Consider the following 18,959-nt stretch of genomic DNA (forward strand, 5'->3'; position numbering starts at 1 on the left):
CGTTTAAAGCTAAACACTGATAACAACATTGAAATGATCGTGCTTATTTTCAAGATACAGTGCATGTTCAGTTGTTGACTGCAGATTGAAGCTTGCAGGATATGTCAACCAATCCATGGAGTCACCGACGTTTGTGTAGATTATTATGTCGCAACTCAACAGATTCGCCGTGGTCATGATCTCTGCATCAGTTGCCCAGACTCCATCACGAGAGATTCCAGAGATGTTCACATATTCATTCACATTTTGGTTCAAGTAGTCCTGTAGTTTTTTTGTCAAGTCAGTTTTCATATGGTGGATGACTTTATCTCTGAGAAGGGAATGGTTGTCCTCTGTTCCTGTCAAGATGTAGCTGATGGCCCGGAAGAAGCAGTTTCCATCACCTTTGGTTTTATATGTACGCCGTGGTTGTTCAAGGTCTCGTCTGCATCCACAGTATACAACCTTACTAAACGTAAGGCCAAGAGTGGTGCTAAGATACTTCCTTCTTGAACTTGGTAGTAGGTTGAAAGCCTTAGTTTGCTTATTTTTCTGTGTGGCAGAGTCACTGGAATAATCATCATCGGATGGTGGAGAAGCCTCTTTATCCTGGTAAATCTTTAGGTTGCTGGTGTGGTATGTGTTGCTTAATATCTTGCCAGTTTTGTTGTTCTTAAGTTTTACTCGTCCCTTGGTCAAGGATTCCACAACTAAATAAGGTCCAATCCAGCGTGGTTCCATCTTTGAACCTATGCGTTGAATACGGCGCTGATTCTTGATATAAACTATGGTACCAGCAGTGATTTCTTTGTTGCTTTTGTGTCGGCGATCAAAGGCACACTTCTGGTGTTCTTGAGCAGAGTGGATGTTGGTACTGACGTCTGAGTGCAGCTTTTTAAGAATGCTTGACAGTGTATTTAGCACATCAGGGGTGGCATGATCTGAAATGGGCATGGGATCCACCGTATCATCTTTTGAGGGATTAAGGTCCATGGGAAGCTTGGCCTTCCGTCCATACATGACCTCAAATGGAGTAACCTTGGTTGAAGCATGCACAGATGTGTGATAGGCAAACAGAACACCAGGGATGAATTGATCCCAGTTGTTTCCTTGGTCATTGACAAGCTTACTAAGAGCTTCTTTAAGTGTCCGATTATCACGTTCCCGCTGGCCATTTGTTTGTGGGTGGTATGCAGATGAAATACGGTGATCTGTTTGAAAATGTTCCATCAGGTTGTCAATGATCGAGTTTACAAACTCTCGTCCCTGGTCGCTAATCAGAGTCTCCATACAGCCAAGGCGACAGATAACGGAGTACAAAAAATTTGCCACTGACTTGGCACTCTTATCTGGGACAGCTGTTGCTTCAGTCCATTTGGAGAAATGATCAGTGGCAGCAACTATATATTTGTTGCCATTTGATGTTTCCTGAAGAGGGCCAATCATATCAATCCCAACTAAGCTCCATACTTTTCCAGGCACTGATATACTGTTGAGTGGTGGAGCTTCCTTTGTGATTTTGGGATTTATAACAAAACATTTTTGACAGGCTTTCACATACTGGTGAACGTCATTTTTCATTCCCTTCCAGTAAAACCGGTCAGAGATTTTGGCTAAAGTTTTATCTCTGCCAAAATGGCCCCCAGATATTGGGTTGTCATGACAGGCCTTCAGGATATTTGGCAGTCGACTTTTAGTAAGAACCTCCTTTTCCCTATGATAAACAATTCCTCCTTGGGCTCGATATGGCTTTGCTGTTTGTCTAAACTGGGACTTGGCATTTGCACGTTTCTCAGGAGGTAGATCGTAGGTATACTGAGGGTACCTTTGTTCTGTTGCAGTGTAGAATCTCAAAAGCTGGTCATACAATTGATCTTCCATGGTTGTCAAAATTGGAAAAGATTTGGTGTCATAGAGAGCAGAGAGGTGTCATAGAGAACATACAAAACAAGTTATCATTAACTATGCACTGACAGGACAGCGCCATCTACTGTCAGTTCAGATCTGCACACTTTTCAACAAATAAGCAATAGGGTGAGAAAAACAGTGAAGTGATAACATTATGGCCTAGAGAAATACTATAAAAACTATTTTATACCCCCTGGTATAAAGTTTATCCCCCGGGGGTATACTATGGCCTAAGTCAGCTTTTGAATTTTTGTGCTGTTTCCTTCCTCAGTAAAAGGGTTCCCCGGCTTCCCCGCAGTGCTGCGAGGGTGCCCCCATGGTAGATAAACCCATTTTTTAAGCGTATCCAAGGCGTTGCTAGGATAGAATGGCCATGTAAAATCCCATAGCAACCAGTAAAAGGGTTCCCCACCCACCCCGCAGTGCTGTGAGGGTGCCCCCAAGGTAGATTAACCCCTTTTCCAAGCGTATACAAGGCGTTGCTAGGATAAATTGGTCATGTAAAATCCCATAGCAACCAGTAAAAGGGTTCCCCGGCTTCCCCACAGTGCTGCAAGGGTGCCCCCAAGGTAGATAAACCCCTTTTCCAAGCGTATACAAGCCGTTGCTAGGATAAAGTGGTCATGTAAAATCCCATAGCAACCACCTAAGGGGTTAACCACCTATCCTTAAGTGCTGCGAGAGTGCCCCCAAGGTAGATAAACCCCTTTTTCAAGCGTATTCAAGGCGTTGCTAGGATAGAGTGATCATGTAAAATCCCATAGCAACCAGTAAAAGGTTTCCCCACCCACCCGCAGTGCTGCAATGGTGCCCCCAAGATAGATAAACCCCTTTTCCAAGCGTATCCAAGGTGTTGCTAGGATAGAGTGATCATGCTATATCCCATAGCAACCAGTAAAGGGGTTCCCCACCCACCCCTCAGTGCTCGTCAGTGCCCCCTAGGTATACAAAGCCCTTTTCCAAGCATATCCAAGGCGCCAAGACAACGAGCTGGCACGAGCAGGGCTGAAGATTTCATGTCACATGTGACTATAGGGAGGGGGTGGGGCTTAGAAAGGGAGATCCCTGGCGTCACCAGAGGTGGAGGAGCTTGAAAAGGAGCAGTGCCCGATGGGAGGGGGAGCTGTGACCTAGAAGAATGAGCAGCTTTCCCTCAGCTTACCCTGGGGGGTATAATCTGGCCTGGAGGGGTATACTTTGGCCTAGGCTATTTTATACCCCGGGGTATAGTTTGGCCTAGGCCAAAGTATACCCGGGGTATAATCTAGCCTAGGCCACTTTAACCCCGGGTATAGTCTGGCCTGGGGGTATAATCTGGCCTGTTACACCGGTTCTGATGAGTTGCTCGCCCTTGTGTCCAGTTATTTACTACGTCGGTCACTTGACTGTCCAGGTGGGAAGAGGAACCGCAGAGACCGGCGGGGGACCCAAGCAGCATTATAAAAGGAGCAGTGAGGGTCAGTGAACTGGATACACTATTTCTTTAACGCTTTAGAGTCTGCGGCATAGTTTTTTAAGCGAAAAATCAGAAGTGGAAAATCCCTTAATTGATGTTTCAGTAGAAAATTTAAAGTGCTGGTTTAAAATAGGATACGATTGTAACCATCCTCTTAGGGAACCTTCCTCTCTCCCTGTCTCATCCGTTGCCTTAACAGAGATGAATTACATATATGTAAGAAAAATACCTCGTCCCACTGAGCAGGAAGTCTGAGATTTCCTCCTGTAGACCATCTGAGAAAACTATCGGAGGTGAGAACAGGAAAGCGACACTTGTACACGTGAAGCCACAGCCGGGCAGACTACAACTATACCTAAGATGCTACCGCCAGGCTCAAGCACACACTTCACGGTTTCTATATTTCACATTGGCTTTATTTTATGTTCCAGAATAAATTTAATCTTTATTTTGGGGGTTTGCCAGTCATTTTTTTTCCATTTATGAGCCCACCCTGGGTTAAAATAATAAAAAGAGATCAACCACCTTGGGTCACTGCTTTGGTCTTTGTTAACTGACTGCAGTGGTGACATCATGACTACAATGCACATCACCGCTGATGCCAGTCGCTGAGAGGAGGGGCTGTGCCGATGTAGACAGCAGGAACCGATGAGCTCAGTGATTGGCTGCAGCGGTGATGTCACTGCTGCAGCCAGTAAACAAAGACCGGCGCAACAGAGGAGAGAATGAAAATAGCTCTTTTCATTATTTTAACCCAGTGCAGGTCCATGAAATAATAAAAAAAAAAGTTATAAGCTGAAAACTCTATCGGTTAGTGTCTGACCTCTGTAAATCCAATTCATGATCCCAGAGAAACCCCCCCCCACCAATGATAAAGTGATAGCATAACCTAGCGACAGGATACAGTTTATCAGATGGAAATAACCCTTTAACTGCTTTGAAGACATGGACGGATGGATGGACGGAGAGACCGACCGACCGACACGGTGGCTCAGTGGTTAGCAAATCCCACCAAGAACAACATCTTCAAGAAGTTTGTATGTTCCCCCCGTGTTTGCTTGGGTTTCCTCCCACTCTCCAAAGACATAATGATATGGGGACAGCAATGATAATGTACAGTAACGTGCTGTGGACTATGATGGCGCTATGTAAGTGAGCATAATAGATACTTACAATTGCTAATCACACCTCCCACTGGATCACCTTTAAAGTCAAATTCAATATCCATGTATTTCCCCTGTAAAGAAGAAACGAAGTCACGTTGTGCCAAATGTATAGTTTTTTTTAGATGGAATAGTCAACTATAAAAATGATATAATTGATCACTAATTTGCTTTGTAACTAAATATCTCTATTTGTAAATACTAATATGGTATGAATACATAATGTGGACATCTCTGTATATGGGTGTGCTAAGTCGATAGGCAGGTATCATCAGAAGAACTTACAAATCTGGAGGAATTATCATTTCGAATGGTTTTGGCATTTCCAAAAGCTGGAGAGAAAAAAAAGGCAGAAGTTAAAAATAACGAACCTCATTTGTGTAACTTTGGTGCAATATCAGCCAGCGTTTCTTAATGTTCCTACACAAATAAATGACCCCAATGAAAGTGTCTACAAAGCTCTGATCATCCAATGTGCGGAGGCCCCGAGAGGCACAGAGTGCTGAATTTCCGACTTAGCTGAATGGAAGCATTGTGCGTGGTATTTAATAAAGGCAATAATCTGTACGCTTCTGCTGGTCCAAATACAGATATATATAGTCTGTAGTGGGAAGATTTAATAGGAAGACTTGATATAATGATATTTTCCTCTTCATCATAAATGTCCATCCATTTGTTACTTCATCCCATCATTAGTGATCCATAACAGCCCCAACACTAAATATATCACACCCCTGTGACTGACAGAGATCACTGGCGGGGCTCAGCATTACGTCACTCACCCTCCAGGACAGGATTGGATTGTAAGAGCTGCTCCTTGACTTGATTGACTTCTGCTCCCTTCCCGCACACGGCAGCCACATACGACATCACAAACTTACTGGCCTCTGAGATCAGCGAGAAAGCACAGGCACTTATATTAGACGGCAGGTGTAACAGAGGGACAGATCTGTGCAGATGTAGCAGAGCCGAGCTTAGAGAGGGACAGATCTGTGCAGATGTAGCAGAGCCGAGCTTACAGAGGGACAGATCTGTGCAGGTGTAGCAGAGCCGGGCTTACATAGGAGGAAGATCTGACATAAGGTAATATTAAGTGACAATGGAAACTTACAGAAGACTGCAAAAAATAGTTTTAATGGCGCAATCACAAATCAGAAATTCATCTCTTGAGGACTTAGATACATATAATTGTCTGATGCACCGTAGTCATTTTCCACCACATAAGCAGTTTAAGAGTTTTCCTCTTTACTGAAGACTGCTTGCACAGTGCTGCTTACACTTCTTTCTTAAAACTTGCCTGTCATTTCTGGTGACTTTTCAGAACAAGTTGTTATATGGGTGTGCATGAGGAATAACACTATAGCTGGCTATTATATGACTAGAATCTTGCATTACTAGCAGTTTTCCACCTTTGCAGGCTTGATGTCTACTTTATATCTCTGAGCTAGTGGGTGGTTACTAGCTGCAATGATGTCTCACCAGATTCCTGCTCTCCTGTCTCCTTGTACTACATGTTCAGAAACAACAGCAGCATGGATGACATTATGCAGCAATCTTGAGCAATCCGGTTACAGATTACAGAATCCTGGAACTGGTGAGATAAACACTTACTAGAAAGCAACAGAGGTGCTCTGTGAGTCCCTTTATTTCTCTTTCTCTATCTTAAAAGGAATTAGAACTAAATGACTGTTCAAACCAAGTACAGGCGCACTGTGAATCCTTGGCGAAGTGGAACATTTAAGTGCACCTTCCCACCTATATATTTTCCATCTATCTCCCCCCTTTTCTGGCTCTATAAAGTCTGAGCTGTCAATCAAAGAAGAGGGGTCTGAAGAGCAAAAATACGTAAGTGGGAAGGTGCACTTAAATGTTTGGTCCTGTCAAGGGTGCACTGAACGCCTGTGCTTGGTCTGCACAGTCACTCTGTCCTGACAGATCCCTTTAATAGGCAGGTGTAATCTTATACCACAGTGAGCCGACAGTATTGCCATAACGATTTTAGCTGGTTTTCAGAGTGAATGATGACTTTAGGGGGCAGCCTTCACTATTTTATCAAAGCTGATGTCCTCCCTGAAAGCATATTAATGATCTGCAGCCAATGAAAGGTCAGTGATTGGCCGCAGCCGGCATTTGACATGACAAGACAAGTCATTTTCTGGGAACAGCAACACCGACATTGCTGGAATGGCAGTACTGCAGCAGGGGGGGTATCCACTGGTTTTATTTTAAGTTGGGTCCTGAATTGGCTAAACTGGGGTTATCCAGTAGTGGACAACTCATTTAATAAATAATAGATACCATTTAGGTCAATTTACCAGTTTTTCCAGCGCCGCTCTCCCCGGTTATTAGGATACATTGGTCCCTGTCACGATCCCGCAAAGACTGATAGGCATCATCAGCCACTGCAAAGCTAAAAGACAAAGAATCAGTAACAAAATAATGACATAGCAATAGTACCAAGTTGGTAAAACAGTGCAGGATACATAGGAGTCACTTCACTATCTGTTATGAGATGAGTGATCTGAACTACAGAAAAGCCTACAGCAGCCTGAAAAGCATCTTACGTGCAGGCTTACGATGGGTGAGCCGACCATCTGTGGCCTGAATGCTGGAACCCCATTAACCAGCTAGAAATGACTGCTCTCACTTCCACCTGCAGATCATGTTCTGCAGTAATAGATGAGGCATAATGGGGCAGTTGACAATAGATGTTATACATGGTTGGACTCAATTGTCCAGAGTAGGGCTTTTGGGATCACCTATCTCCATAGACCCCACTATACCTAGACTGTTGTGTCCCTGGGTGAATAATGCCTTCACTAGACCTCATATTGTGATCACGGATGTTACTGTAGCCCTAAAGGTGTTAGGGGTCAGCAAGGTTTCTGACATTTTGGCAGTAGATAGCTGCATGCTGCGCTGCTCTAGCCGTCCATTGTAACAGAATTCTTCATGAAGCTTCCATCCATAGAGTGATCATCGATGTTACTAAAAACTGTCCTTCAAAACATATACGTGCTATTTATATGCATAGGTCAACATCTCTCCCCAAAGGGAGGATTAGAACATAGTTCAGGTATTTGTGATAGTTATCTGGTCTGTTTTAGGCTACTGGTCCTCATCTGCACAGATGATGGAATTTGGGTACTGTATAAATACAGAAAATTGGCAATTCATACAATAAAAACATTACAAGTATCTTTTATGAACAGGAAATTAAGGTAAATGCTAGTATAGATGTGACGTTTCATCAAGTCACTGGGTTAGGTGAACTCCACCAGGCCATCCAGATCTCACAAACAATGCAATTATGTGTAGAGTGCTGTAGATTGCCGGGCAGCCCAGGTGTTCTCTATGTGATGGCAGGTAATGGAGACTGCGATGGACTCTAACTGATATACTGAAAGTTATTTAGCAATTTAGCAGTTTTCCCCTTTGCAGGCTTGATGTCTAGTTTATAACTCTGAGCTAGTGGGTGGTTACTAGCTGCAATGATGTCTCACCACCAGCACTGCACCCAGAGATCCCTGCTCTCCTGTCTCCTTGTACTAAATGTTTAGAAGCATCAGCAGCATGGATGATATTTTACAGCAATCTTGAGCAATGCAGTTATGAATCTTGGAACTGGTGAGATATACACTTACTAGAACTCTCTGCCCTAAATCTAATAGCACAAGACCATTCTAATATTAATCACATGTATTCTATAGATCTCGGAGTGTATGTGGGACACTTTTAGCCAGCATACACTGGATGTGAACTTCTAGCTGTTTGAGATGTTGTCCAATATATTTCCCCTTAATGTTACACACAGTTTTGGGAACCTGTCATGTACCTGCAGTCCAATCTGTGAATAGTAGACTATGGAAGAGGAGAAGCTGAGCACAGAAGGATATGCAGGTTTGTTGGAAAGGATTCAGTAAATGGAGCCTGTCATGTTGAAAATGGCATCTGATCTGCAGACAGGATGTTATAGAGCAGGAGGAGCTGATCAGATTGATGGACAGTTTTGTACCTGGAGTATCTGTAAAACTTGCATTTTATTCAATTAAATCCCTAGTATTTGTATGCATAGGAATGGATGGTCCTACTAGTCATTGACAGCTATCTTTGCATGTACAGACATACAGGGAAGACTCTTAATCACTGAGTAGGACCGCCCACTGGACTCATATACAGACAAACAGCAGGGATTTCATTGAATAAAATGCAATTTTTGAAGAAACTTCTCCCACAAAACTGTCCATCAATTTGCTCAGCTCCTGCTCTATAACATCCTGCCTGCAGATCAGATATTGTGTTCAACATGACAGGTTCCCTTTACCGATCATAAAATCATTCATTGAATTATTCAGAAACATTATTTCTTATAATATCTAATATTTTAACAGATTTTACGTGTTTGCCATTTGTTAACCATATTATATTAGCATTCCTACCTACATTATTATTATATACAGGTTTCTGATGTGAGTGCGTGTATAATGTGGGGGGTATTAATCGGGACTCATGAGCATGTAACAGATACATGGTATTGCCATATGATATGCCATATACTGTATATTGAAGAAGGGAATAGCCTTTTAATACAAGTAGTATTTAGAATGGAGCTTCCTCACCATGGGTGATAATTCCTTACTACTGTAACCTAGGAGTGGACACAGACAGAGGAGGGACCCTGTACGGGGACAATATATGGGCCCTTTGCAGTCCAACAGCTCATCATAATGCACAATTCCACCTGCTTTGGAGATAGTAGCGGCCCCCTTAGTTCTTAGACCCCTGTGCAGCTGCCCAGGTTGCACTAATGGTATGTCTGCCTCTGCTCTAGCCCGTATAGAACTAGATGGACTTAAAGTCTTCCTTCAACCTTAAAAACTACCGTATGTTACTATGATACTATAAATGTTATCACAGAGGTCTCTTTAATGAATCATTTTTCCTTTGTCTTTACTACATGATTGCCATGTGGATATATATAGCACAAGTGAAGGGTCCCAAGAGGCCGGCAACGGTATATTTACTATACTAGTGGTGTCATTGTACTACACATACTATAGATGTGCACACGTCTGTCTGACTGCTGTATCTACAGAATCTGCAGTATGTATCTACAAATGTATAGTATCTATCTACAATACTTAGTATTTATGTACAATATTTATAGTATCTAGCTACAATATTTATTTATCTTTTGTATAGTACTATACTATACAATACTTATCTATTTATAGTATGTACCGTATCTACAATATTCATTCATGTCACTACATTGTATATATCTGTAGTATTTATTTCTAGTATATATTTATATTATTTATAGGATCGGTCTGCCAATGAAATCTGAGTGTAGTAGGGTCATTTGCTAAGGACAGGCTGCCTGAAATCCCTCGGGTCATCATTAAACATGTTCATAGAAATCAGTCCGTATGTGATTATTTTATGTCCTGCAAATTGCCCCAGAACTGAAAGCACAGAAAGAGCAAAGAGGCTTCTGCACAACAATCAACATACCGCGCGGGCAGAAATTAAGAGACCACTACAAAATGTTCAGTTTGTCTGATTTTTCTCTTTATAGGTATATTTTTGAGTAAAATGTAAATTGTTCTTTTAGTCTATAAACTTCTGACAACCTGAATCCGAATTTCCAAGCAATACATTTTGTATTTTTTTCTGACAAAGAAAAATGATCAAAACTAAAAAAACCGAGTGTATTCAGACATCAAATAATGCAAAGAAAACAAGTTCATAATCATTTAGAAACAACAATACTAATGTTTTAACTCCGGAAGAGTTCAGAAATCAATATTTTGTGGAATAACCATGATTCTTAATCACAGCTTTCCTGCGTCTTGGCATGCTTTCCCCCAGTCTTTCACACTGCTTCTGGCGCAAAAATGTAAGCAGTTCTTCTTTGTTTGATGGCTTGTGACTATCCATCATCCTCTTGATTACATTCCAGAGGTTTTCAATGGGGTTCAGGTCTGGAGATTGGGCTGCCCATGACAGGGTTTTTGATGTGGTGGTCTCTTAATTTTTGCCAGAGCTGTATGTGTAAAAAAATGTAGCTAGTTTAATGGGATTATCAGGGACTATTTTTTTAACAATGTGCCTAACAACTAACAGGCAAGTAATTGCTATCTACCTGCCTTTAGTGCATGTCAGTGCTTTTTGCTGACTTCACATTGACAGAGCGGTGGCTTCTCTTGTGCTTGGCTCTATTGAAGGAGTGTGACTGCCGACGTCAAGCTGATTGACATCCGTCGCTCCACTGCTGCCTAACTACAGGCAGCCCGCCGTCAATCAGCAAGATGACAGCAGTCACGCCGTGTCGACAGAGCAGACTGGAAGAGGAAGAGCTGCTCTGTTGGTGTGGAGCAGCGGAATCGCTGGCAGGAGTGGTCTGTGACTGCTCTGAGCCATCACTAAGTAGAACAGGCAGGTAGTAAGCAACTACCTGCCTGTCAGTTTTTACTCCTATGAAAAAAAGTCTTGGACTACCCCTTTAACCTGTATGGATTTGCCTTTGTATTTGCATTGTCTGTTACATGTAGAATGTTTTACGCAGTTGCAATTAATAAGTATGATTTTTATTAAAGGACAGTAAAGTAAAACATAAATAACGTGTTATTTCTAGATCACCAATGGCCATTATGCAGACGATTAGTCCACTTTTGCATATCTTTCACCTTGCACTTTGAGATACCTGCCCTTTGAGATCTGTGCTTACGCCTGCATTTTTTTAACTTTGCTTCTCCTTTTGGTGAATGCCTTTACTGTGGTATGTGATTTCCATACATAAACGCAGTAACTATTGATTGATGGAAGTTTCCAAATCAATACAAAGGTTCCTTTTATTACACCTACATGTGTGGCTTCAGCTGGTACAGATTGCAGTTTCGGTATTCTTCCACTTTCTCAGGTGTGTAAATGGAAAGTTGCTTGTAGGGGTTCACTGATATGACGACGTTACCTATGTAAGTCTGGAATATAGAGGAGGGCATGTGAGATGGATACATTAGACAGGATAAATCCTGTAAATGTTACTGGTTTATTGGATGAAACAGGACTAGTTTTTGAGTAGTGCCATAGTCTTATTCGGAGGAGTGGAGGGTGTGGAAGAGGTGGACGTGCTACCTGACATATGACATCTATTCAGTTGGCTGCATGAATAGGATAATTATTAAGAATGGCCTCTTTTTCTTTTACATAACACTTTCCATAGAAGGTAGGAACAATGTTCAGCATAACCTGAACTCTGATAGTGCAGGAAACTGGTTACAGGTTATAATGCCATCAGGGAGCTGCTGCAGAACTCTTGGCTGCTATTTGATTCGGTGAGTCTCCCATTTCCCCAACTTCTCAAAAGCACATTCCTAATGGTCAGGAGATGGCTGGAATGTGCCTGAAAAGAGATGCAAATATTGGCAACAATAATCTGGTAGCCTGTGGTATTTAGGTAACATTTATTGGATATGAAAAAGTCCAACGTCACCACGAAACCTTTGCTCATATCTATACACTACCATGCCCAGACTCAATTGTTCACAAAGTATGATAGCTCCATCTGGATGGTTCCTAAGTCTGTCCTTTAATGGACACAGAGCTATCAGTTGCCGAGAAGCATTTGAAAAACATTGACCCATATATTATCACATGTTCATTAATACTAAGGGAGCATTTATACTGCACGATTATCAGAAACAATTATTCTTAAAAAGGTTACTTCCCAGATCAGTGTAAACAGGCAGCCAATCACCTAATGAACAAAAATATTTATTCATTGGAAGAAATAATTTTTTGGCAAGCTTAAAAATTATCATTTACAGCAGCAAATCATATTATGTAAACACGGCCTGTGCTGGGGAGAATAATATCCTATGCACACTGAACCAATCTATTACAGGTCTTCTACAGATCGGTCTGTGCACTAGTCTCGGACTGGCCCACAGGAGAAGAGGTCAATCCCCTGGTGGGCCCCTGTGCAGTAGAGGGCCCCCTCTCCCCTTTTTGAGCAGTAGCTGGCCAAATACACCTGATTCATAATGGCAGCATTTTGTCACTCATTCAACAAACTACTCAGTTTATTATCATATAAATTTGGGAATGAGGGTAATGTAATATTTACATGTAGTTGAACATTAGGCCCTGGATTCAGTGTTACTGGTGGGCCCTTGGCATCCTAGTCCTACACTGGCTGCTTCTCTCCACTATCACATACGGCAATTCCACAACAATAGTGAAGGTATGAAAGTGACAATACAAAGTAAGAATGGTTGAAAAATACATACGTCAAGCAAAGGCAACCATGATAGAGGAGGGTGAAGCAGATGAATAATAAACACTCCATTTCTTATCACAAAAAATCTAATCTAATAATTGAATGTAAAAAATGCCCAAACATAGAGAATTATTGGTATACATCTTATCACACAGCAATATGATGGCTTCATTACTACGATTACATGCCATCTTCCACTTATCCTATCCTTGCTGTCTCCTGGTTCATGCTATTCCCTTATCTTCTTCTATCTTATCTTAGCAGAACCTGTGCAAGGTCACATTTGTAAGGTTATGCCTCTGTCTTCACGGCTCACATCCACTCCTATGTGCTATGCTTGTTTTACTTGTATTTTCTTGGAAACAGAGAGTTAATTTAAATAGAGGACATAAATAATGCAGATTTTCTATAAAATGAAAGAATACGTCTGCACACTTAAGTACAGTTTATTGATCTATTTCAATTACTACTTTGACCAAGTACAATACAAAAAAACATTCAATTGTATTTTTTATATTTCGCTTAGGATTCTGTGTGCAGCCACAACTGAATGTGATCTACTCCACCTCACAAAATTCATATAGAGAATATAGAATAATAAAGTAATAATTGTAGTAATAGTAATATAACAAAAGTACTGACAAAAGTAATATTGATCTACATAGAATGGCATGTGAACAGAGGCTAAGCACTTTGCAGTTAATACATAATGGGATGAGGGTGGTTGGACTTACATAGATCTCATCATGCTGGAAACGTTCCTTTAGGTTCTGGAGTAGGGAATCCTCAGAGAGAGAATCAAGAAGAATCATGTCCCCTACTCCAACCATGCCGTCCAGGAAGGATTTTGAATCGAAAGCCATCTTTCAGGTCAAGGCTTGGGATCTGCATAAATAATAGAAATATGTTACTTAAGCCCTTCACTCAAAACCTTGTGTAAAATTGGTCAATGCATATGCTTTACTATACATTGCAATGTAAATTGAGATGGTCAAATAAATTTGAAGAGATGTTCCAGGTTCATATCAATAGTTAGTGGAAAGAGCTGGCCATGATTAGGGTAGGGTTTTTAACTAGGGGCCTAGCTGATATGAGCTTTGAGGATACCCAATTCAAATTAACAAAAGATTTTTGGCATAAGGTATGCCACTGCTCGTTAGGAAGTAGAAGAGTTGTAGCTTCACATCCCCGTCCCACCTTTTTTGACCCAGCTGGCCAAAACTGAAGTGAAAAAGTCAAAAGACACATAATTTTTCCACAAAAGAGTTTGTGAAAAAAATTAAAGTAATTTGATAATTTATCCAAATCAAGTAGAGGAGAAAATTCTGGAATCAACAGAATAAAATACTTGGATGTTCCTCCTCATATTTATGACAACCTAAATTCTGTAACACATGAACTTCACTAACGTTAAATAATATTCCACATTGAGCAGGTTACAACTTACTTGAAGAACAGTTGTCAGAGGAGTTTTGTAGTGAAGCAATTTTCAAATTTTTCATTTTTAAATTTCCACCATATATGCGATACTTAGATCGATACTGTCATTGAGTTAATGCCTTTCATAAAGAAACATTTTACCTCTCTTTGTTCTTGTGGAAAGATATATTATCATAATGAAAAGTGACATTATCACCAAGCTTATTTCCTATCAAAGGATCAGCCCTCTGATGAAGCGACCGCGAAACACTCATCGGGCGCAAACACATGAGACAATGTGGTTTGTTTGTTCCAGTCTTAATTTGTTTACTGTTTCACATCTTTTGTTCCTGTGTGGTCATTTATGTGGACGCAGCAGGACTGGCTCAACCGTTATATGCTTATGAGGGAGACTTAGTCATTTAAGCCATAGAATGCAGCATATTATATGAAGCACTGCTTTTGCACTTTGCAGCCACTTATTTCAGACTTACTTGCTATTTCCCCTTGCACTTTATTGGATTTTTGTATACAGTGTTTTTTTTTTTTTTTTTTAATAAGTCAATGTATTTTCTATTAATTACTAATTTATGCACTTTGTAATTTTACTCAATATACAGTGGGTACGGAAAGTACACTCTGCACCCCAACTTGACTGAAAAAAAAATAGAAATGTAGAAATGTTTGCATATTTATTAAAAAGAAAAACTGAAATATCATATGGTCATAAGTATTCAGACCCTTTACTCAGACACTTGAGATGGTTCTACTCCTTCATTGGAGTCAATCTGTGTTTAATTAAACTGATAGGACTTGATTTGGAAAGGCACACACCAGTCTATGTAAGCCCTCACAGCTCACAGTGCATGTCAGACCAAACGAAAATCATGAGGTCAAAGGAACTTGCTCAGAGACAGAATTGTGGCAAGGCACAGATCTGGCCAAAGTTACAAAAGAATTTCTGCAGTACTCAAGGTTCCTAAGACCACAGTGGCCTCCATAATCCTTAAATGGAAGAAGTTTGGGACCACCAGAAGTGTACCTAGACCTGGCCGTCCAGCCAAGCTGAGCAATCGTGGGAGAAGAGCCTTGGTGAGAGAGGTAAAGAAGAACCCCAAGATCACTGTGGCTGAGCTCCAGAGATGCAGTAGGGAGATGGGAGAAAGTTCCACAAAGTCAACTATCACTGCAGCCCTCCACCAGCCAGGCCTTTATGGCAGAGTAGCCCGATGGAAGCCTCTCCTCAGTGCAAGACATTTGAAAGCCCACATAGAGTTTGCTAAAAAAAAAAAACACATGAAGGACTCCCAGACTATGAGAAATAAGATTCTCTGGTCTGATGAGATGAAGATAGAAACATGGTGGTGGCAGCATCATGGTATGAGAGTGTTTTTCAGCTGCAGGGACAGAACAACTGGTTGCCATTGAAGGAAACATGAATGCGGCCAAGTACAGAGATATCCTGGATAAAAACCTCTTCCAGAGTGCTCTGGACCTCAGACTTGGCCGAAGGCTCACCTTCCAACAAGGCAATGACCCTAAGAACACAGCTAAACTAACAAAGGAGTGGCTTCAGAACAACTCTGTGACCATTCTTGACTGGCCCAGCCAGAATCCTGACCTAAACCCAATTGAGCATCTCTGGAGAGACCTGAAAATGGCTGTCCACCAACGTTCACCATCCAACCTGACGGAACTGGAGAGGGTCTGCAAGGAAGAATGGCAGAGGATCCCCAAATCCAGGTATGAAAAACTTGTTGCATCATTCCCAAGAAGACTCATGGCTGTACTAGCTCAAAATGGTGTATTCTACTCAATACTGAGCAAAGGGTGTGAATTTTTATGATCATGTGATATTTCAGTTTTTCTTTAAGAAATTTGCAAAAAATTCTACATTTCTGTTTTCATTTCAGTCACAGTGTACATTAATGAGAAAAAAAAATGAAATTATTTGAATTTACCAAATGGCTGCAATGAATCAAAGAGTGAAAAATGAAAGGGGTTTGAATACTTTCCGTACCCACTGTATCTATCTCTACCATTGATGACATTGCAATATTGTAGAAAAGTATATATATATATATTGGTAAAGTCCTTCATCTTTTGAGGATTCAGCCTTCCCTTCTTCTACCTACGCAACTATATATCACTTGTATTTTATAGCCATTTTTTAAGATATATCTTGATTTATAGGATTAATCAGTAGTGTAGCTACTGGGGGGGGCAGAGGGGGTGGGCGCCCCGGGCCCCGTACTCTGAGGGGGACCACCTGGAGCCACGATACTGTAAACTGTATCGGCATGCACAGTGTGCCCATACAGTTACACTCTGTGGCAGAGCAGGGAGTCACTCAGCTGCTATGGGGCCCCTGAACAGGCCGGGGCCCAGTGCCAGCAGTGTCGCCCCGCCCATCATTGCAAGTTCAACTGTATTGGTTGGATGCTGATACAGTTGACCACATTGATGAGAGAGGGAGCATTACAATTCCTCTCCCATCATTCCCCCTGTCAGTGTCTGACTTCACTGACGCAGACACTGATAGAGGTTTCGATGACGTCAATACTTGTTGCCCACTGTCCAAAGATGTGTGGGAGCTCAGAGCAGCAGAGGAACAAGGAAAAGAGGTGAGTATTGTATTTATTGTTTTTATGAGGTGCACTATATTATAGAGTCTGACTGTCTGCCTATGGGGGGGTTGCATTATACTCTAGTGTCTGCCTATGGGGGGTGCATTCTACTATAGAGTATGCCTATGGGGAGTGAATTATACTATAGAGTCTGCCTATGGGGTGTACTTTATACTATATAGTCTGCCTATGGGGAGTGCATTATACTATAGAGTTTGCCTATGGGAAGTGAAGTATACTATAAAGTCTGCCTATGGGGAGTGCATTATACTATAGAGTCTGCCTATGGGGGGTGCATTATACTATAGAGTCTGCCTATGGGGAGTGCATTATACTATATAGTCTGCCTATGGAGAGTGAAGTATACTATAAATCTGTCTATGGGGAGGTGCATTATACTATAGAGTCTGCCTATGGGGAGTGCAGTATACTACAGTTTGCCTATGGGGAGTACAGTATACTATAGAGTCTGCCTATGAGGGTTGCAGAATACTATAGAGTCTGCCTATAAAGGGTGCATCATACTATAGAGTTTGCCTATGGGGGTGCATTATACAATATAGAGTCTGTCTATGGGGAGTGCAGTATACTATAGAGTGTGCCTATGGGGAGAGCATTATACTATATTGAGGACTAGCTGGTGCATTATACTATGTGGGGACTATCTAGGGGGCCATCATACAGTGTGGAGATTACATTGAGGGACCATCATACAATGTTGCCATTAAGCAGTTTGAGGGCTACTAAGCGGCCAGTATACTGTGTGGGTGGTACTATACAGTGAGGGGGCTTCATACTGTGTATAGGGGAGCTGTACAGGGGGGATACTCGGGACTTTATTGAATGTAAAGTCGGCACTTACTGTTATAGGGGAACTTAGGTTACTGTGACTGTCAAAGGGGTACAGAGCGGACATTATTACTTTCTAGGGGACAAAATGTGGGCAATGTTTTCTAGGGCACTTGCACACAACATTACTGTATTCTAGAGGTTTGTTTTACCATCTAGAGGCACACTGTTCCACAGAGACACATACCTCAGCAACGGCTCAGTATTGGGGTATCAGCAGGATAAGGAGTTTGTGCAGGTTGGGAATAGATGGTGATGGGTCTGAAAATAAGAGAAGTGAAATGTGTCTGTGTTGTAATCTCTGCAGACGAGTCCTGGCTGGAGAAGTTGTCATGTCGGTCTGGGCCAAATGGAAAAGACAGAAAAGTGAACGATTTGATCAGAAAGAACGTCAGCTTTAAGTCACCATCTGTAAATGTACTGTGATCTCTTATATGTTCCGTAGGACTAGTATCTACCACTGACCATATAGCGGTACTATCAATATTGGTCACTGTCTAGAGATTATTTTCAGCAACATCGCTGTCATCTGCTGAAGTTCTCCTCCACTATTAGGGTGCATCACCCATTTGTAATCAAGGTTACCTGTTTAGGAGCCCACTTCGAAGTTTGCCCCCCCCACCTTCCCCCTGAAACCAAAACCCTAGCTACATCTCCGGGATTAATGCAAACATGACAACTCATTTTTTGATTGCTATTTGTATGATAGTGTCTCCAAGCACACACACACACACACACACACACACACACACACACACACACACACACACACACACACACACACACATATATATATATATATATATATATATATATATATATATATATATATATATATATATATATATATATATATGTATACACTGCCCAGAAAAATAGAGGGAACACTGAATTCCCACATCCTAGATATCACTGAATGAAATAATCCAATTGTAAATCTTTATTCATTACATGGTGGAATGTGTCGAGAGCAATAAAACCTAAAAATGATCAAAGTAAATCACAACTAATATCCCATAGAGGTCTGGATTTGGAATGATGCTCAAAATCAAAGTGGAAAATGAAGTTACAGACTGATCCAACTTCAGTGGAAATGCCTCAAGACAAGGAGATGATGCTCAGTAGTATGTGTGGCCTCCACGTGCCTGTATGATCTCCCTACAACGCCTGGGCATGCTCCTGATGGTCTCCTGAGGGATCTCCTCCCAGACCTGGACTAAAGCATCCGCCAAGTCCTGGACAGTCTGTGGTGCAACGTGAGGTTGGTGGATGGTTCA

At 41.5% G+C, this 18,959-nt stretch overlaps 1 protein-coding gene across 3 annotated transcripts in view; it reads right to left on the reverse strand.

The window, feature by feature from the left end:
- Positions 1-18,959, reverse strand: part of MYO1A (myosin IA) — a 136,263-nt gene that overhangs the window by 91,406 nt on the left and 25,898 nt on the right. For 2 of the 3 annotated variants that reach the window (XM_077297705.1, XM_077297703.1), the window contains exons 2-7: positions 13,522-13,672; positions 11,374-11,489; positions 6,822-6,916; positions 5,289-5,393; positions 4,792-4,838; positions 4,517-4,580 (exon numbers count right to left, since the gene is read on the reverse strand). In XM_077297705.1, the coding sequence (XP_077153820.1) occupies positions 4,517-4,580; positions 4,792-4,838; positions 5,289-5,393; positions 6,822-6,916; positions 11,374-11,489; positions 13,522-13,650 (556 nt within the window). In that variant the 5' untranslated portion in view covers positions 13,651-13,672. Of the gene's footprint in view, positions 1-4,516; positions 4,581-4,791; positions 4,839-5,288; positions 5,394-6,821; positions 6,917-11,373; positions 11,490-13,521; positions 13,673-17,869; positions 17,981-18,959 lie in introns of those variants that run through there. The other variant, XM_077297704.1, reaches the window with a different exon arrangement.

Source organism: Ranitomeya variabilis, chromosome 3, assembly GCF_051348905.1.
Source record: "Ranitomeya variabilis isolate aRanVar5 chromosome 3, aRanVar5.hap1, whole genome shotgun sequence".
Lineage (NCBI taxonomy): Eukaryota > Metazoa > Chordata > Amphibia > Anura > Dendrobatidae > Ranitomeya > Ranitomeya variabilis.